Source organism: Chelonoidis abingdonii, chromosome 4, assembly GCF_003597395.2.
Source record: "Chelonoidis abingdonii isolate Lonesome George chromosome 4, CheloAbing_2.0, whole genome shotgun sequence".
NCBI lineage: Eukaryota > Metazoa > Chordata > Testudines > Testudinidae > Chelonoidis > Chelonoidis abingdonii.
This window is the reverse complement of record NC_133772.1, coordinates 95,078,534-95,096,752: the sequence shown is the minus strand read 5'-3', so window position 1 is coordinate 95,096,752 and position 18,219 is coordinate 95,078,534. Positions and strand designations below refer to the sequence as shown.

Here is an 18,219-nt window from a genome sequence, read left to right as displayed (position 1 = left end):
TGCCTCTGTTGCCAGCTTCCGGGCTTTTATAGGCCTTGTCTATCCCTGCCCAGCTGAGCCTTCTGTCTAATTAATCAATGCCTGCTCCCTGGCTCCCCCTCCAGGTGTAGCCTGGAGAGTTAATTGGGGCTAATTTACTTCTCAGGGTCAGCGTGGGGAGTACAGCCCATCGCACATACTTTGAAGGGAAATTGGCCCTTTTAATTGTTTATATTGAAAGTAGGGGAATTCTCATGGTATGTTTTTGTAATCCTATAAAAACAACTGTTGGCTATACGTTACTAAGACCTGTATCTCTAGCTGCCATTACTCCCTCCAGTATTTATATCCTTTATATAGTCTTCCAGAGAAAGAGGTGACCCTTACAGGTTGTGCTGTTTAATGTGAGGCTGAGATCCTGTGTCTGTCTTTGAGAGATGGACCCTATGAATTTTTATTGTGGGTGTGCTGGCACTCCATGTGCCTGAGACTGGAAGATTTTTCTCTAGCAGCGTTCATTTGTCTGCACCTGCGCTTCCTCCTGTGCCAAACTGAAGGCATAAGGGTTGGCATGGTTCCTTCTACTGCTTATGATCGGAGGTGGAACCCCTCAGTGTCCACAAGCTTTGCTAGCATCCCTGCTGTAATTTAAGTTTTTACTGTAACACTTTTTGTTGGGTAGATAGTTTTAAAATAGTTGGTATAATATAGAGTTATTTCTCTTTCCCTTGTTACCCCCACCATTTGGGGCACCTACTATGCCCAAGATCCCAAACTTTAAATCCTGTCTGGCCTAACACTGGGTTTTCCCAGTTAGTGATTCCCATGGGAGTTGTCTGTATTGTCTCAGGAAATCACACATTCCCACTAAGTGTAAGGTCCATTGTTATTTCCCTTCTTGAATTCAACAGTCTCCTGAGTTCTGGCTCTGTAGACACTTGATGGAGCTTTCCATGAGGCCTAGTCCAACCCTGGGCCTTCTGGCTCGCAACACATCAACCACAGTGTGGTGGGGTGTTCACCCTACACAAGCCTGAAAGGGTTCAGGTTGCTCAGATACAGGCCAATTAACCTTTTAGGCCACACCTGGGGGAGAGTCACACTTGGTGGAAAAACTCTGCAGTCACTCCCTAGAGAAGAGGGGCATGGCAAGAGACGAGGAGGAGTTGTCTTAGGGGGAAGTAAGCCCTGGAATCCTTGGCAAGAACCCCAGAGGGAATGAAGTAGCCACCAGGTTCAGAGGAAGCTCCAGTGATAACCCAGGTTGATCCCGAAGATAGGGAAGAAAGAAAGGAAAGAGCTCAGGGAAACAGCAACAAGGTCAGAAGTTGAGCAGACCTTGGGTACTGGGCATGTGATCCATATGCTGGAACCTGTAGTAGTGGACAGGTCTGTGTCACCCCACCAGCCATTGGGAAAGTGGCATTGTCTGGTCAATGAAATGGAAAACTGCCTGAGACAGTTTGTCTAGTGGGACTTTGATACTCCAGGACGGGAGGGGTATAGTGACCTGGCTGGAAGGCCAAGTTATGAAGAGAGAGTAACCTGAATTCACAAAAAGATCACAGAGCAAGCCACTGAAGGGAGAAGCTGTCAGATCTGTCAAGAGCTAATCCCCGGATGAGCCACAAGGAGATGGCCTAGGGAGAGAAAACAGTGATCATCTCCATCAATGATACCACACCGCAAGAAAGATGACTTAGTTGTACTAATACTCTCTGCATTGTCAGTTGCACCCAGAGACAGATGCCTTCCCCTCCATCCTTTCGGCTGGGAAATACCAGTTACTGATTCTAATCGATAGTGTCCATAGAGGTTCCTGTACTGATGAGGTGTTACATACTGGTTCTGTCTACTAGTTGTGGCATAGAAGCACCTACACCATCAATGCATTATTCACTGGTCTTCCACTAGCCCTGGAATCAAAAGACAAACAATACTGTTGGCTTAGCATGTGGAATTAGAGGATTCATATTCCTCTGACTAGATGGAGACTGAGGGTATGTCTGCACTGCAATTAGATGCCTGTGGCTGGCCTTTGCAAGCTGACTCAGGCTAAGGGGTTGTTTAATTGTGATGTAGACATTCGGGGTCAGGCTGCAGACTGAGCTCTGGGACCCTCCTACGTCACAAGGTCCTAGAGCCTGGGCTGCAGCCCAAGCCCAAAGGACTACATTAAACAGCCCCTTAGCTCAAGCTCCATGAGCCTGAGCCAGCTGGCACAGGCCAGCTGTGGGTTTTTAACTGCTGTGTAGACATACCCTTAGACAGCAGTGCCTCTGATAGTTCAGAGGCATGAATGAATCCTGATAGGAGCTCTAGAGTCTCCTAGGCACTCTTTCAATCCTACACAGCATATTACTGCACCTGGGGCCAGCAGTACCCTCCAAGGACACCCCATCCATGTCCATATCCTCCCACCTACTGACCATATTGGTGCTCCTAGATTCCTCACTTCAGGTCTCCAGGCTATCGGGAACCAGAGTGAGAGTTTACACAGCTATCACCTGATGGTTGATACAATTTTGGTTCACCACCATCCTGTATACATTCTGAACCTACTGCCTGAGTATGTGAGGCTGGACCAACTAGCCCAACCTAGCTTCCTTCTGTCTCACAGCCTGATTTTTGGATGGACAACACATATAAAGCGATCATGTTCAGAAGAGGTCCAATCCATCTTTCACAACAGCAGGAAAATCTTTACAAGAAAATGTTATGCTAACAAATGAAATTGGCGCTTCCTTTGGCGCCAGCATCACTCATCCATCCACAGAATGCTGAGATAGCTGTATAATTTTGGACTATCTTCTGTCTCTAAAGCCATAGAGTCTATCCATTAGCTCACGGTATGTACACCTAGCAGCAACTAATGTGTTCCACCCTCCAGTGGAGAACTGCTCAGTCTTTACTTACCCTAAGACTGTGAGGTTCTTAAAGGGTACCGCTAGAACCTTCACACACACATGCCCCCCGGTATCAAGACCTACACCTGCCTAGGACCTGAACCTGGCACTGCCAGCCCTTATGAAACTGCTATTTGAGGCTTTAGGGCCCCTAAGGTTGATCTCCCTTACACAGCAGATTTTTCCTTTCATAAGGATAAGGTTTCTTTGATATTGCATCCCAGTTTCAGGATTTCAGTATTTATATTTATTGTGTTTAAAATCTAAGGTACAGTAATGAAAAATCTGTTGCCAAACTCTTGTGTGTGTTCTTGTTCATGGAGAACAAAGGAGGTAATGTCACTGGAGAGTAAATCACTAATTTATCTTACTGGCTTCTGACAAGTCTTGTATTTTGTTGTTAAAGCAATCTACAGTAAGCCAGGTTTCTCCTTTATTTTTATAGCTATTTATGGTAATTTTGTAGGTGTTAAATGTTAATTTTTATCATTTTTGTGCTAAAACGTTTATTTTATAAAGAAAATGTTAAGCCCGAATATCAAAATACATAATGGTCTCTGTGATAGTAATGGTCTAACATACTGTATATCTCAATTTTGTTGTTTTGAGACCCGGTATGTATGAAGTTGCACATATAACTTGTGTTTCCTGATAATTTAGCTGGGTATAGAGGAATTATCATAATGTTCAGATAACTATAAGGAGTCATTCAGCCAAAAAGTATGTTGACAGGAGACGAGTTTTTTATTTTATTCTGGTTTACAGTGAAGCATTTTGAAGCGATGAATGGGCATGCGATTTCGTGATCTTTGATAACTCAGCTGGGAGAAGGATTGATGTCTATTAGAGAAGTGCTAATCCAGGAATAGGTAACGTATGGCACGGATGCCGCAGGTGGAACGCAAGCTGATTTTCAACAGCACTCACACTGCCTGGCTCCTGGCCACCAGTCTGGGCAGCTCTGCCTTTTAATTTAATTTTAAATGAAGCTTCTTAAACATTTTAAAAACCTTATTTACTTTACATACAACGATAGTTTAGTTATATATTACAGACTTATAGAAAGAGACCTTCTAAAAATGTTACAATGTATTACTGGCACGTGAAACTTTAAATCACCGTGAATAAATGAAGACTCATCACACCACTGCTGAAAGGTTGCCGACCCCTGTGCTAATCACTATTGTTTACATTCAGAAGGGATTTCTGTACTGTGGAACTTAAAAACATCTGCCCTGCTTCTCTCTGCCAAGAGTTTTTGACAACAGAACCGCTAGCTGATTATTTAAATTGATCACAGACATATGCATGTTTTTCCTTTTTAAACCACATTATGTTGCAACATAATATGCACTGTTTAAAACATGCACTGACTTCATACTGGCCTTGGTGAAAAATGAATAGGTTGACGTATTTGGGGTTTTTTTGTTGTTGTTGTTGTTTTGTTTTTACTACTGATAAACGCTGTAAGTTTTCACAGTGACTGACGACTTCTCTGCCCAAGAAGCTTAAAAACTAATTCAATAATAATAAACCAAACAGTTTATATGCAGAAAGGAATAGAAAATGCTGCATTTCACTACTAAAGCTTTTGAATCTATTACTTATTTTTATTTCAGTGTTTTTTCCGTTTTGGTTTGAAATATGCTCTGGCACACTTACAGATATACAAATTCAAAAAAAATTATTAGTCCAACTGAATTTCATTGTGTGCATAATAAAAAAAATATTTAGCTGGAGACTGTAGGGCAAGAGATGGAGAGACTGACTTAGAGGCATACTCCATAGCTGAAGCCTCATTATTACATCTCCATATAAAAGATCTGGAAAATCAATCCTGAATAAGGATAATGGGCACTGTTTGACTTCTGCTTTATGCACCTAATGGTGCAGGATAAATGATGATGACTCGTGTATAAAATTACTCACGTGCATGTTTGCAGGATTGAGGCTTCAAGCTTTACGGCATGACCTGAAGGTCAACAGCACTAGGCTCTGTTGTGTGAACTCTTCTGTTCTAGTGTATAAGCTCTTTTGCTGTCAAGGATGCACTCTAGATACTTTTTATTATACTTGTCCAATAGAAAATGAAATAGGATTGTGGTTTCTCTCTATCATCATGCTGTACACATGCTTAGTTTGGGTTTGTTTTCATCATCTCACTTTCAATTGATTTTCAGTTACTTTATCAGGATAAAAGTATCCATTTTGTGATGTTACTGTAAAAGAAATGCATCAGACTGCTTCTGCGTATTTGCTTGTATATTTGGTGGTAATCACATCTATATTTACAACTTTACACAAAAAAATGTTAAAAAGAACATTATTAAGGTTGCAAAGTCAAGCACTCAAAATTTAGAAAATGACTGCGTAATCTTAATTCAGCACCCTTTTGCATATGCATGATGAGACAGTCTTTAATTATATGACCACATGTTATTTTACATCACCTTACACTAATGAAGGTAAATATTTATGACTATATTTTGAGGGGTGAAATTGTCCCTGGACCCCATGTAAGTGTGAGGGGGCATAAGGAACTTAACACAAAGAACCAGTACAATGCCTCCCAAAATTCTGGATTCCCCATGAAGATTTTAACTGCTTTGCAGTAGGTTTTAGAAGCTGAAAAAGGGCTGGATTAAGGTACTTGTTGCATAGATTAGAGACTCAGCACACTGTGGCTGAAGTGAAGGCAAGACTGATTTTTCTTTCTTGTTTTTCTTGCTCTGTGACTTCTAGTGGCCATGCTAACCATTCACAACTAAGACCACATCCCCCTTTCTAAAAGGGAAGTGTGATAAAACCTTTATACTGTAGCTGTACATGAAACGTAACCTTTATCCTGTAACTGTACATGAAACAACAAACAGCCCTCTGAAGAGCAGGGTAGACTGCCTGAACTTTGTGACTTACTCTGTTCCTTTTAAGGCATTCGACTGCTAGTCCTCTGACTTCCTTGAATTCTCAAGATCTTACGTAATTCTCCAGGAAATGCAGGAGGCTGTCTTTTTCTTGCTGGATCTCTCCTTGCAGGGAGAGTCTCAAGAGGGTACATGTGCTTCTATATGGGTAGGCGGGGTGTTGTTTGCAAGTTCCATTTCATGGTAGTGATGTGGGTAGATTGGAGGTCCCCCAGGTGACACAAGGTGAGATTGGTTCCAATGGATGATTCCTGTTGCCATCCCCTTTTCTTGAAAGTCTTCCATGCAAATGTGATCTCCTAGATTCAGTACTCCCAAGGATTTGATTCTGTGGCACTTGTCAAAGACCACCTTCTGATGGGGTTTCTATTGATCTTTCTTCTGTAATCTTGGGAAGTCTGGCCAGCAAGAGTCGAATTGGGAAAGGAAGGTTGTGATAGTGGCCTTTCCATCAACAGTTTTGCAGGCTGCATCCATTTGCTGGAGATGTTGACTGGGAAGGCAACAGAGCAAGATAAGGATATGAGGATTTAGAAAGAAGCTGTTTTATTTTCTTTACTATATGTTCTGCTTTACCATTACTCTGATGGAACTGGGCTGGATCTGACATGAATGAAACTGTAGGTATCTGCAAACCTCTTGTAAGTCTCAGAGGAAAACTGAGCACCATTGTTAGAGATGTCTTGCTCTAGAATCCTAAAACAGGCAAAACATGGATTTTATCCTCTGCACAGCTGCACTTGATGTGATGTTGAGTGGCCTGACAACTTCAGTGAATCTTGAGAGATAATCAGTCATCAAAAGACAAGTGGTATTATCCAGATAAAAAAGATCAGTCCTGACTTTCTGTCGCGGCCTGTCTGGTACAGCAGATGATGGTAATGGTTCCAGTGGATATGTTTCACGCAAGCACAAATTACACATTTCTCAACTCTCTGCTGTAGTTGTTCGCTCAGCCCAGGCCACCAAGCTGTCTGTCTGTTTAGCTCCCTTCCTGCATTTTATAATGCGCTGGTGTCCCTCATGCAGTCTGTCTGGAATTTCCTGTTACATTAGGGATACCTAATCTGGACCTCTTCAACAATAAACCTTGCTTTATAACAGGATCCCTGGAAACCACCCAGTATGATTTCCTCGAAGTTTCTGTCTATTTTGTGCAGCCTTCTTTGTAGTGTTTGCAGTGATTCATGCCTTGACGAAGGAATTCATCTGCTTCTTGCAGATGTTTTTCTGTGGTGAGGAAATCAATATGTACTTCATCTGTGAAATCTTCCAGAAACAGCTCCTCCTGTTCACACTGTTGCTGTGGTTTGTCTGAGATTGGGGCACTGGGCACATATCAGCTGAGGAGGAATGCTCATATCTTGCTACATTTTTCTGAATACCTGATTCTGTTTAGTTCCAGGAATTCTGTGGACTAATGAGCTGTTGTAGTGGCTTTGACTACTGTGCCAGGTAGGTAGGAATTTTCCTAGGTGTGTTACTATGTCCATGAATTGACATATTTCACTGATGCACTGAGGCGCCTTCACCTGGGTAATCACTTGTACTTTCTCTGAATCTGGTTTGACCCCTGCTCCATTTGATCTAGCTTAGACAAACACTTGATTCTGTTTTTGAGAATTTACATCTGTCATTAAGGCTAGGTCTACACTGCGGGGGCCAGGGTTGGGGGGAAGGGTGTTTGACCTAAGATAATCAACTTCAGCTACGCGAATAGCGTAGCTGAAGTCGGCATATCTTAGGTTGATTTACCTGGTCGTGAGGACACTGCGAGTCGACCGCTGCCGCTCCCCTGTCGACTCCGCTTCTGCCTCTTGCCGCGGTGGTGTTCCGGAATCGACGGCAGAGTGATCGGGGAATCCGGCGGGTAGTGTATATGTTCCCTAAGTGTTAGGCCTGCTGTATTGCATCCTTCAAGAGACGTAGGTTGTGTTGGGTTTGAGATGATCTGTAGACAAGGATATTATCCATTTGGCAGAGAGCCTCTTCCAGACCCTGCAGGAATTATGACAATTTTATCTGGAAGTGTTCCGGAGCAGAAGATATGCCACATAGTACTCTATTGAAACAAAACCTTCCAAAAAATGCAATGAAGGTCATTGTAGTACAGCTTCTGCAACAAGTTGTATCTGCCAAAACCCAGATGGAGCATCCAATTTTGAAACTTTTGCTTGTGTAATTGTCAAATGGTGTGCCCAAAATATGGGAGTACGTTTTGATCCCTACAGACATTCTCATTGAGCTTGGTAAGGTCTACACCCATCCAAATCTTGTCATTTAGTTTTGGGATCACAACCATGCCTGCATAACATTCAGTTGGAGTTCTATTCTGGAAGTGACACCCCTCTGCTCAATGAGGTTGACCTCTGGTTTCACTCTGCGTGATAAAGGAAGGGAGATTCTCTTAGGTGATATTGGAGCATTTGGTGTAAGTTTAATGTGGTATTCTTCCTCTGATTTCCGCAGTCCTTGGAACTTTTTGGGACCGCTTTGGAATCTCAGGTTCTAGGTTCGTGATGACTGGCTCTATCCTTATAACCATGCTTATGGTTGTGATTGCTGGAAAATCAAGTAGAGTAGTGCATAGGCTATCTATAGCATAGACATCCTGGGATGTAGTCTTTTCAGAGTTTTAGAGTGGCTAACATTTTCCTTTCACATCTAATGAGGACGTTCCAGGGTCTTTCAATTCATTTTTGAGTCATGAAAGCACTAACACCTCAACTTCCTATAAAATGATTCTGGAATGACCTGTTACATCAATACCTGTGTTTGTTTTGAAGTACTTTTTATAATTTCCCAAGGGGATTATGGTGATTCATGGTGGTTCCAAAGTCTTCAATCTCAGTGTCTTTTGGGTCTTCATTTGAAAGACAGCTGCCCCTGTGCACGTAGACTGGCAGACTGCAGCGTAATGTCACCTTCTTAGACACTTCCTGTATGTATTGTGTTGTACTTCCCTGGATAAAGCTGTTTACAGTGAGGTGGTTTTCCACACCGTAGGATTCTTTCATCCTCTGTTGTATTCTTGTTCTTTACTCAATGTTAGCATAGCCATCTCTGGATCCCTTTATACTTGTACTTATCTGGTTGGGTGTTGTTTCTAGACATGCTAGATATTTTCCTCCCCATGTGTAGGGCTTCTACAGTGGGTGCCTACTCAAAAATTGTCCAGAGGAGAGTCTGTTGTGTCTTTATGTATTGATTTTGCAATACTTTGTTCTTGGCTGTCACTAGTGTGAGGTTAAGATCATTTTGGTATTGCTGTGGGCCCTAGCTTAAGTTGCAGTGTCCCTTATTTTTCTAGCCACACTCCCTGTTGCAGCCTGGACTCACCATAGCAGTTCTCTCTGGACAGTCTGTGTTTTCATGCCTCTGCCTGTTCTGTTGCTAGTCTGTGCAGGTTTTTAAGCTGTTCTGGATAGAGACTTGCTTGTGTGTTCTCTTTCTTCTTCCCCTCCCCTTTTTATGGAGGTGGTGTGTTATCCACTGGATATTTATTCAGTCCCTCTCAAACATCATGCAGAGATTACAGAGACCCAGAACGTGGTGGTTGAGGTGAATGGAAAACTGTGGCTTCTTTGAGAGGTGTGGCTGACTCTGCAACTCATAGGGACACTACCTGGGGATCAGTACATCTTTTATAAGACATTATTCCCTGGTGGAGGCATTTAGATCTTATACCCATTTTGGCAGAACCGTCTTACAATCACTGGGCAGACTTTGAGTACCTGCTTCCAACACATCAGGTCACTGTTTGAGAGTCACCAAGAATGTTATATATCTGGGCAATCACTTGAAGAAATAACAGTTACTTTCCTTACAGTAATTGTGGTTCTTTGAGATGTGTTGTTCGTATGTATTCCATGACTTGCCTCCACTCTATATGCCCTTGGATGGGCAGATGTGAAGACATTCAGAGCACAGGTATGGCCCCCATGGATACTGCTGACCAAAACATTCCTATAATGAGTTTATGGGACATGTTTTCCATTATTGGTACACATGTGGAAAACGCATGTTGAAGACCTACTGTTACTGTAGAGTAAATAACTGCTCTTTCCTGTTGTAGAATTAGTGGATTGAAAATATTTCCACTCTTTTGTATTGAATGTAAGAATTATAATTCAATAACTACAGACCTTTTGATGCTACAGTTAAGGTTTTTCTTATAATGTGAAGTACATTTAAGGGCTGGAATATCAAATTATGATTACAGATCTTTCTTTTTAGTTTTCTATTGATTTGTCATGACTAAATATTTTAATAACTGAGAAAAAAGTATCCTGCAGATACACTCTTCTGCTTGTGGGCCTGATGACCCCTTATTTTAACAGTGGCACAGTGCTCTAAAAAAGGACAATTAATTGCAGCGAGAAAATCTTCTGAAGGAGGGAATAAAATTTTTTATATAAAAACTTGTGTTCTTAGAAAACAAACATACTTTCACCTTAAAATGGATGGTTTTTATTTTGTGTGTATGTATGCACATATATGCTTTACATTTGTTTGGATTCACCAGCTATGTCATTCTTGTCCTTTGTCTTGTTCTTGCTTTTGCAGTATGTGCCTCCAGATCTTTGCATCTGTAATTTTGTGCTGGAGCAGTCTCTCTCTGTCAGAGCCCTACAGGAAATGCTGGCCAACACAGGGGAAAATGCCAGTGAAGGGGTAAGTAAATTATTTTTATTTTGGCATCAAAAAGGATACCAGGCATCCAACTTGGAACTGTTTCTCATTTTTTTATCCCAATTAAGGACCTTTAGAACAGAGAGTGCCTCAGAATGGGGTAGCAGGAACTTACGTATTCCTTTTATTTAGTGTTGCCTTTGCTCCATCACCCTTATGATGCAGACAGTTTTTCATACTGAGAAGCTAGGTGCATTTAATGTACTTAGTAGATGAAAGAAAATAGAACCATGCTCTACAAAGGCCAGTTTCTGTATTGCTAGTTCAGAACTGGCTGCTGAACAATGCAAAAGTGCACCATTGGGATGAGCCTAGCTTCTGCCAGCCAAATGAGTATGAGTTTCATAAGGTTGCTTTGAAATTTAGGTCATCAGCATGGTAGCACTGTAAACCTATCAGCAGTCACAAATCAGAATAAGAGTGTATAATCTTTAAAGTTAACTGTTAGCTTCTTAAATTCATCTATCAACCAAGTAAAGTGACATAATTTATTCTAGACTTCAAACGTTAATATACTTTTTGTAGTTTTATGTCTATAACTAAAGAGTTGTTTCTCAGTGAGTTTGTTTTAGTTATGGTGAGAGAGCATGAATTCTCCTATGGAAATGTTTCATTACAGATTATTTTTGTGTGTCTCTGCATCTCTACATGTATTAAAACACAAAATTATATTTAATAATGTTGATAGTCTGGTGTGAATGCACATATGAAAGAGATTTGAAAAATAAAAGCTGCAAGTTCTGTTGTGCTTACATGTTGCATCGCTGGTGGAACGTTAGACCACTGTAATACCAGGGCACAAGAAAGAGCTAAAGAGGATTTTCATACTGAAGGAACTTCCAGATGTCAGACTAATAAATGTACTTTAGAAATGTATTCTGTTGCTCTATTTACTACTGAAAAAGCCATTTGAGTTTTAAAACTGTGATTTGCTCTTTCACAGTCTATCTTTTTCTCCTTTTGTGATATGGAAGTGAAGTGATAATACTGAATTTGTGGCATCATAATCCTTTCTTAGGCAATAGAAGTGATAGTGTGAGTAAAAATTGGCATGAAACTGAAGCCCATATCCCAATTACTCTGAATTTTGGTGATGTGTATGCTGATCTGAACTTTACTGCTGGCTGCTTTCTTTACCATGGAACAAAGCTAAGCCCTGCATCTGAACTTCCTGTTGGGAAAGTTCAGATCCAAATCCCACCTTCGCAGCTCTGAACCATTCCTAATCCTAAACACGCACAATCATTGTCAAGGTATTAAAAACCCTAAAGGGTCAAGTTCCATATAATATGATATTAAGGTTACAGCTTAGGATCCTTTTTAAAATAAACAAATGTTTGGCTCTAGTCTCCACCTACAATTTTTAGTCACACTTATGGGTTCTAGGAACTTAAAACTAAAATTCCTGGTCACCCTTACTTTCATCGATCGCATAGAATCATGGCTGCCTAGTAACATTCATTCATTCTTAATGTATTGGGAGAAAGGACAAATATTTAATGAATTAATACTGTGGAGTTAAACAGAAACTCTAAAATGTGCCTGTGTTGCAGCAGAGTCTGTATGATGGGCTGCCATATTGAGAGCCACAAAACTCTTACCTAAGCCTCACTGTCAACTCCAGTTCTGCCCTGGTAGTAGTCAAACAGGCAAATGGGCTCCTCTTGGCTTGTACTGAGCATTATTTGCTGTGGACTACTTTGGGCCACTGAGGTTGGCTATAGACTGCTTTAATTGCTGAGGTAGACTATAGGCCCTGCTGCCCAGCCAGATCATCACCAGGCTGCTGCTGTCTGCTGTGATGGGATGCTTGAATCAGTTTCCCAATCTAGCTTTCAACCTCTCTCACTGGACTGGGAGCCTAGAGCAAAGGAAGACTGAATCTCTACACTCAATTTAATTGCTTTGGGCTCAGTGCCCCATCTGAGCCAACCAAGAAACTCAAAATGATACTGCTCTGTTATACTTTGCATAACTACATGGCAAGAACTTTCTATGTATCAAATTAAGCTGTGCGCAGCTAGATGACAATTCGATTTTCCTCTTTTCTGTTGTGGGGGAACCTGAAGACTCCTATTTTCTGAAAGCCTCATAGCGCTGGGGCTTACACATATAATTTTGATTTCACTGCCAAATCAGGCAGAAGGAGAAGTGGACCTGTGAGGGAGAAAACTATATGTTTTTCAGATTAACGCAATATGGGCATATGTGTATGGGAATTAAAAAAAATAATTTGGGCTAATATCCTGTTTGTACAAATGCTGAATTATTCCAAATTTACTTCAAAATGAAAACCTCCTCTGACTCAGTTTTTCATGATTTTATAGACTTAATACAGTTTAAATGTACTTGTAGTGCTTTCTTCTTCTTTTTCTTGGGATAATCCTGGAAAATAAAGGAGGTTGATGGGGGAGGGTAGACTGTAATGGCTCCTATGGGAGATAGAGCAATTGAGTGTTTGACACAGTAGAGGATAATTGTTCCTTTTAATATTTTCAGAGTTTATTTGGAAATTTGAATGTATACTTTTTCAAAAATGTGTATTTATATACTAAAAATGGTAATAGCTAATAATAAAAAATTAGAAATGTAATTTTCTCTTTTGAATTATAAATTGGCTTTTATACTGTGGTTTGTTCATTGTCTGGGTATACCACAAGAAGACAGGAGACTTGTTAATTTATTATGGATTTTAATCAGGCCGCAAATTTATTATATACCTGTCTACCCAGCAGATAAAGTGTACAGTGCAGGCAAATCCGTGCTTATTCAAATCAGTTCTCTGGGGCTTTCACCAGCCCCCCTTTTTTTCCATCCAGGTCCTCCAGCCAACCCATGGCTTGAATCTTACCATCCACCAGCCTTGTAAGAGGCTTAAAGAGGGCTATGAGAATGGGGCGGGGTTGGCTCCCTGCTGTACCGGTCATGGGAGTTCCTGAAACCCCTCCACCATTTTGTTTCTTTATCCAATACCTCCTTTTAAGTCCTTTACCAGCCATTTATCTGGTCACTGGCTGCCCTCCCTATGGAGTACCTGCATTGAACATCCACCCAATATTACAAAATAAGTTGCGACATATGGCCTACCACCTTTTCTATTTACCAGAAAAGGTCCATCCTCACACCCACTGTGAGGAAGGTGAAAAAAACACACTGCACTGAAGCCAGTTATGGTGATGTTGAGAAAAATTCCTTCCCAGCCCCCCTTTAAAAGGGACAACTAGTGTAATGCCCACAGTAGGTCCAAACTGAGCCTGCCATTTGCGTCCACTTGCTGGCTACTAGGGGAAGGAGGGTGGGTGCTGGCTTCCTCGCTGCTTTCACATAGAGATTTGTCCCACTCAGGTTTCCTGCCTTTATGTACATTCCTGGGGGCACTGAGGGGGTGAGTCATTGCTGCAAAGTTGACCATCGAGCACCTTTTGCAGCAGTTTCTTACCTTCTTCCTCTCCTCCTCCCCCTTCCCCTTTCCCCAACCACAAAGCACAGCTGTCCTCCTTTGGATAAGCCCACACAAATTCTGCCCCACATTTAGTTGTGGTGCAGTCATTGTCCTGCAACAACTGACCATTTGAAAACAGATTTAAATTTGATCCACTTGTAAAGTGGATGCATCAAAGTACTACGTAAGTATTGATTATGTTACAATGATTCATATTTCTCCCAATAAAATGAATGTGTAACTCTAACAATGATTAGCTATAATGTAATTGTGTACTGAAGTTTCCACTCTATAGTCAAGAGGCCATATTCTCTTTTCAAATAGGATAAATGTTTCCAAGCACTGTGTGAGTAACAGAACCACTGTAGTCTGTTCCATAAGGACCCATACCAGTGCTCATTAACTCAATGGGAGTCTTCCTCTTTCTTTCAGTGTGTGTGTTGGACCAGACCTTAAATACATTTTTAGGTCATTTTATTAAGTTTCCTATCTATGAAGTCACTGCAATGTTTCAGCAGATTTTCATATATTAAAATGTTCACATTAAAGTGCCATAGCCATGGTTCAAAATTAATAATTGGGTTGGTTGGAAATTTAAAACAGCTGCCAAAAATGCCATTAACAAAATAAATGTTTTTGTTTTAGATAACAAGCATTTTTTCATTTGCAAACAATGCAAAGGAAAAAAAAAAAGAACACCGACACCCAAAATAAATCAGAAGCATCAGAGATATGGAAGAAATAACCAAAAATATTATTTCATTTATAAAGATTTATTTTTGAGTATAGATCTTGCGTGAGATTTTCATTCCAGAGCAAATGAGTACAGTTAAAATATTCCCCAAACAATTAAAATTTTATATAGTTTGAAAGAAAATATTAACATATTTTAAAAAATTTATAGTTTCAGAGAAAATATTAACATGTTTTAAAAAGTTTTTCGGTTTCTGCAGATGCTTCTGAAACTTGCTCCTTTGCAAAGGGTCAGCACAAGCCTGTGTTCCACCACTTTGGTGCAACTTACAGGTATTTAACTTAGTGCTGGCCCTTACCATGATGGTGAGTTTCACTTTGACCTCCAATTGACTTCAGTTGAATTTTGATATAATGTCCAGAGTGCTTTTAGCATTAAGTCCTTTTCAACAAAGTTTTATTTTGGGGGAATAAAGGGTATTTTGGGAGTCACAAAGACACAAACAAAAATTTAAAACTGGTAAATTTTTGCATTCCTGTAATTGGAACAAACTTTTAGACCCTCAAATTCACTTTCTTACCAATTGGTTCCTTTTGCAGGTGCTAAAAGTATTCCTGTTCTTTTATAAAAAAATAAACAATTTTTAAATACAATTCATAATCCAAATGTCTTGGTCAACAGTCAGGACATATTAATAATAATCATTTTAAAAAGGTCAGTATCCGCTCTACAAGCCTATTCTTGCATCCTTTATGTGTGGAACTCACAATAACTTTACTGGGACATCATATACAGAGGGCTTGCAGAATCAGTAATATATGTAAGCACATTATTTTTCGTGCTGTTCTATTAGCGCAAAATACTGCAGTTCATATGTGTATATGATGGACATGTGTGCATGTGAAGATCTAAATTATGTATATATACACATACATATAGAATATATATGATTATGTGATATGAAGTGTTGTGGCTCATCAGAATAAGTTTGGGATGGCTGGATTCGTTACTCATGAAGATGTGACTATGTTATTCAAGTCAGCCAAAAGGAGTGCCAATAAAGTATTTGCACCATAATAAGCCAATATGTATTGTACCTGTGTCACATATTTGACAGAAATACTATTTTAGAAGGGTTTTAGAGATTTTAACTTTTTATATTGGGACTATTTTCGATATCTCTCCACCTGTAAAAACAAGCTGCTTTAGTAACATAAATTCAACTGTGCATTGCTCAAAGGAAGAAAAAAGTAACTTTAAATTGTTTTCAGTTAGTTAATCATTTACAGTAGTGTAAACTCAGAGCAGAGTTTTTCACCCCAGAATATTCCAAATCATGTACGGATCTGAACCTGGGTCTCCCAAGCAGGATCCCAACTACCAAACTACAGACAGTCTCTCTCTCTCTCTCTCTCAGTTTCAAAAATCTCATTTTCTTTCCAATCCAAAACAAAAATAACTTTGGAAATGTTTTTTGAAATGGAATTGTTTTCTGACCGTCTCTATTTTTTTTACCTGCAAAGAGAAACATCTTTTAAATAAAATGAATGTTATAGCCTAAAACATTGAATGTTATAGCCTAAAAGTTTTTTACAAAGATTCTATAAAGGCAGCTGACTGGATTGATTTTGTAAAAATTTCAGGAGGAAGTATACGTATTTGCTGAGATTTTGTAGGCTTCATTTCAATGTACTAGTGGAGTTATCAAGCTGTGGAAAGTGGACAGACCTCTTTATGCATCAGACCTATAATGGAAAGGATTTTATTATGTTAAAAAGGAGATCCAAATGTATGTGTCTGGAGATATTTTTATGCAAATATATCTGAATTAGGATTTATGTATATATGTACAAGATATTTTGTGTGTATATATGTACAAGACATTTTGTATGTATATTCATGTCTCTCTATCTAATCATCGGAGCCCCATAATTAAGTTGGGGTTCAGCTTTCTACTTAAAGCAGTGATTCATTCACTGTGTTTTGTATGAAGAATATAGTGTATTCTTCCCTAAATGATAAGACACAATCTGTGGGGCAGATCGTTAGCTAGAACAAATTGTCATAGGTCCATTGAAATTAGTGGAGCTATGATAGATCCCTTAGCTGGTGTAAACTATCCTTGAGAGTCAAGATTGATATTTCAAGTAAATATGTTAAAGCAGTTTCACTTACAATGAATTAGAAATCAGCCCTTTACAAAAGTTTACTTTTTGAGCCTTATGATTTTTTGGGCTGCATTAGAAAATTAATTATTGAGTTTAGAGATTGGAAAATTGAGTCACTTGTAGTATTTTGTTTTCAGCATCTGCAGAGTAGTTCAACTTTTAAAAACTATTATTGTACTAAGTTTTCATTTATTGATATTCATCATAATTGTTTCTTTTTCTGTCACATTGTTTACTGCCAATTCTTATAACATCAAATGGATACTCCAAAAGCTAAGTATTGTTTTAAAAAAAAGGTTTCTAGCCTTTATGGTTATAGAGAAAATCTGTAAAATATGAACCAAATGTTGTATTCACTGGCTAGTAATGCAAAATTATGTATTCATTTGTTATCTGTGGCTCTTGCCAAATGGTTTTCATGAAAGTGACCAGCTGACTCAGGAGTATTGTCCCTATGTCTACTGGGCACATTCAATGATATGCTGTTCTGTGCGCAAGAAACTTTTGGTTGGAAATCCTTTCTCAAGCTGAAGACCCTGGGTAATTCATACACATTTTATATTGGTTAAGGTTCCTGCACACATCACATTAGGACAGCAACCTCAAAGGTCATCCAAGTTAAGCCATCTAACAGTACATATCCTTTACTCTTCCAGCCACGAACTGACACCTTACCACTAGCTACATCACCTTATCACCAATGACTAACACAAACAATGCACCATCATCTTACCTCTGTTGCAGTAAGGATGTCAGCCTTCCATAAGGCCCTCTTCAAGACTTGAATGAGTATGATATTCTGGAATTCTGCAGAATGGGTAGAGGGATAGGGGCAGACTCGTCTGTTTGTAGTGATGAGTATGGAGGAGTTGTAAGAAGGCTGACATCTCTCCTTAGGCAGATGTAAGGTTGTAGTACGTTGTCTGTGGTTTATGGTGGTTGAACTAGCTGTGAGGTGTCTCTCTCTGGGTGGAGGTGTAGAAGGTGTGCACTGTTAGATGGTTTAACTCTTCCTTGCTTTTGAGAGTTGGAATCAGGAACATTGTGTGTACTCTAACTATAGCTCTTATACAATATAGTATTTATTGTGTGCATGTGTGTGGGCAGGTATGTTTGCAACAACAAAAATAATGTAAATTTAAAATATAGTTTTTGATTAGTACTCAAAGGTTTGTATTTAAAACTAGTGTCAGAACAAGCAAGACCTGGGCCTATTGATTATCAAAACAGTTTTGCTATAGCATTCATGAACACAATCAAATTAATTACTGTCTTTGTGAGAAAGTATATGTGATACAATAAGAGCATGAAAGAATCAGTTTTTGTTCAAGCTGATAAAACAAAAGTAGTAAAATATGTTTACTAATCTGTTCCATTGTCTGTCTGTCTGTCTGTGTCTCTCTTTCTCTCTCTT

At 39.6% G+C, this 18,219-nt stretch overlaps 1 protein-coding gene across 1 annotated transcript in view; it reads left to right on the top strand.

Moving 5' to 3' along the window:
- Positions 1-18,219, top strand: part of RYR3 (ryanodine receptor 3) — a 663,207-nt gene that overhangs the window by 149,204 nt on the left and 495,784 nt on the right. The window contains 1 exon segment of the mRNA XM_075065483.1: positions 10,376-10,483. Coding sequence (XP_074921584.1) covers positions 10,376-10,483 — 108 coding nt within the window.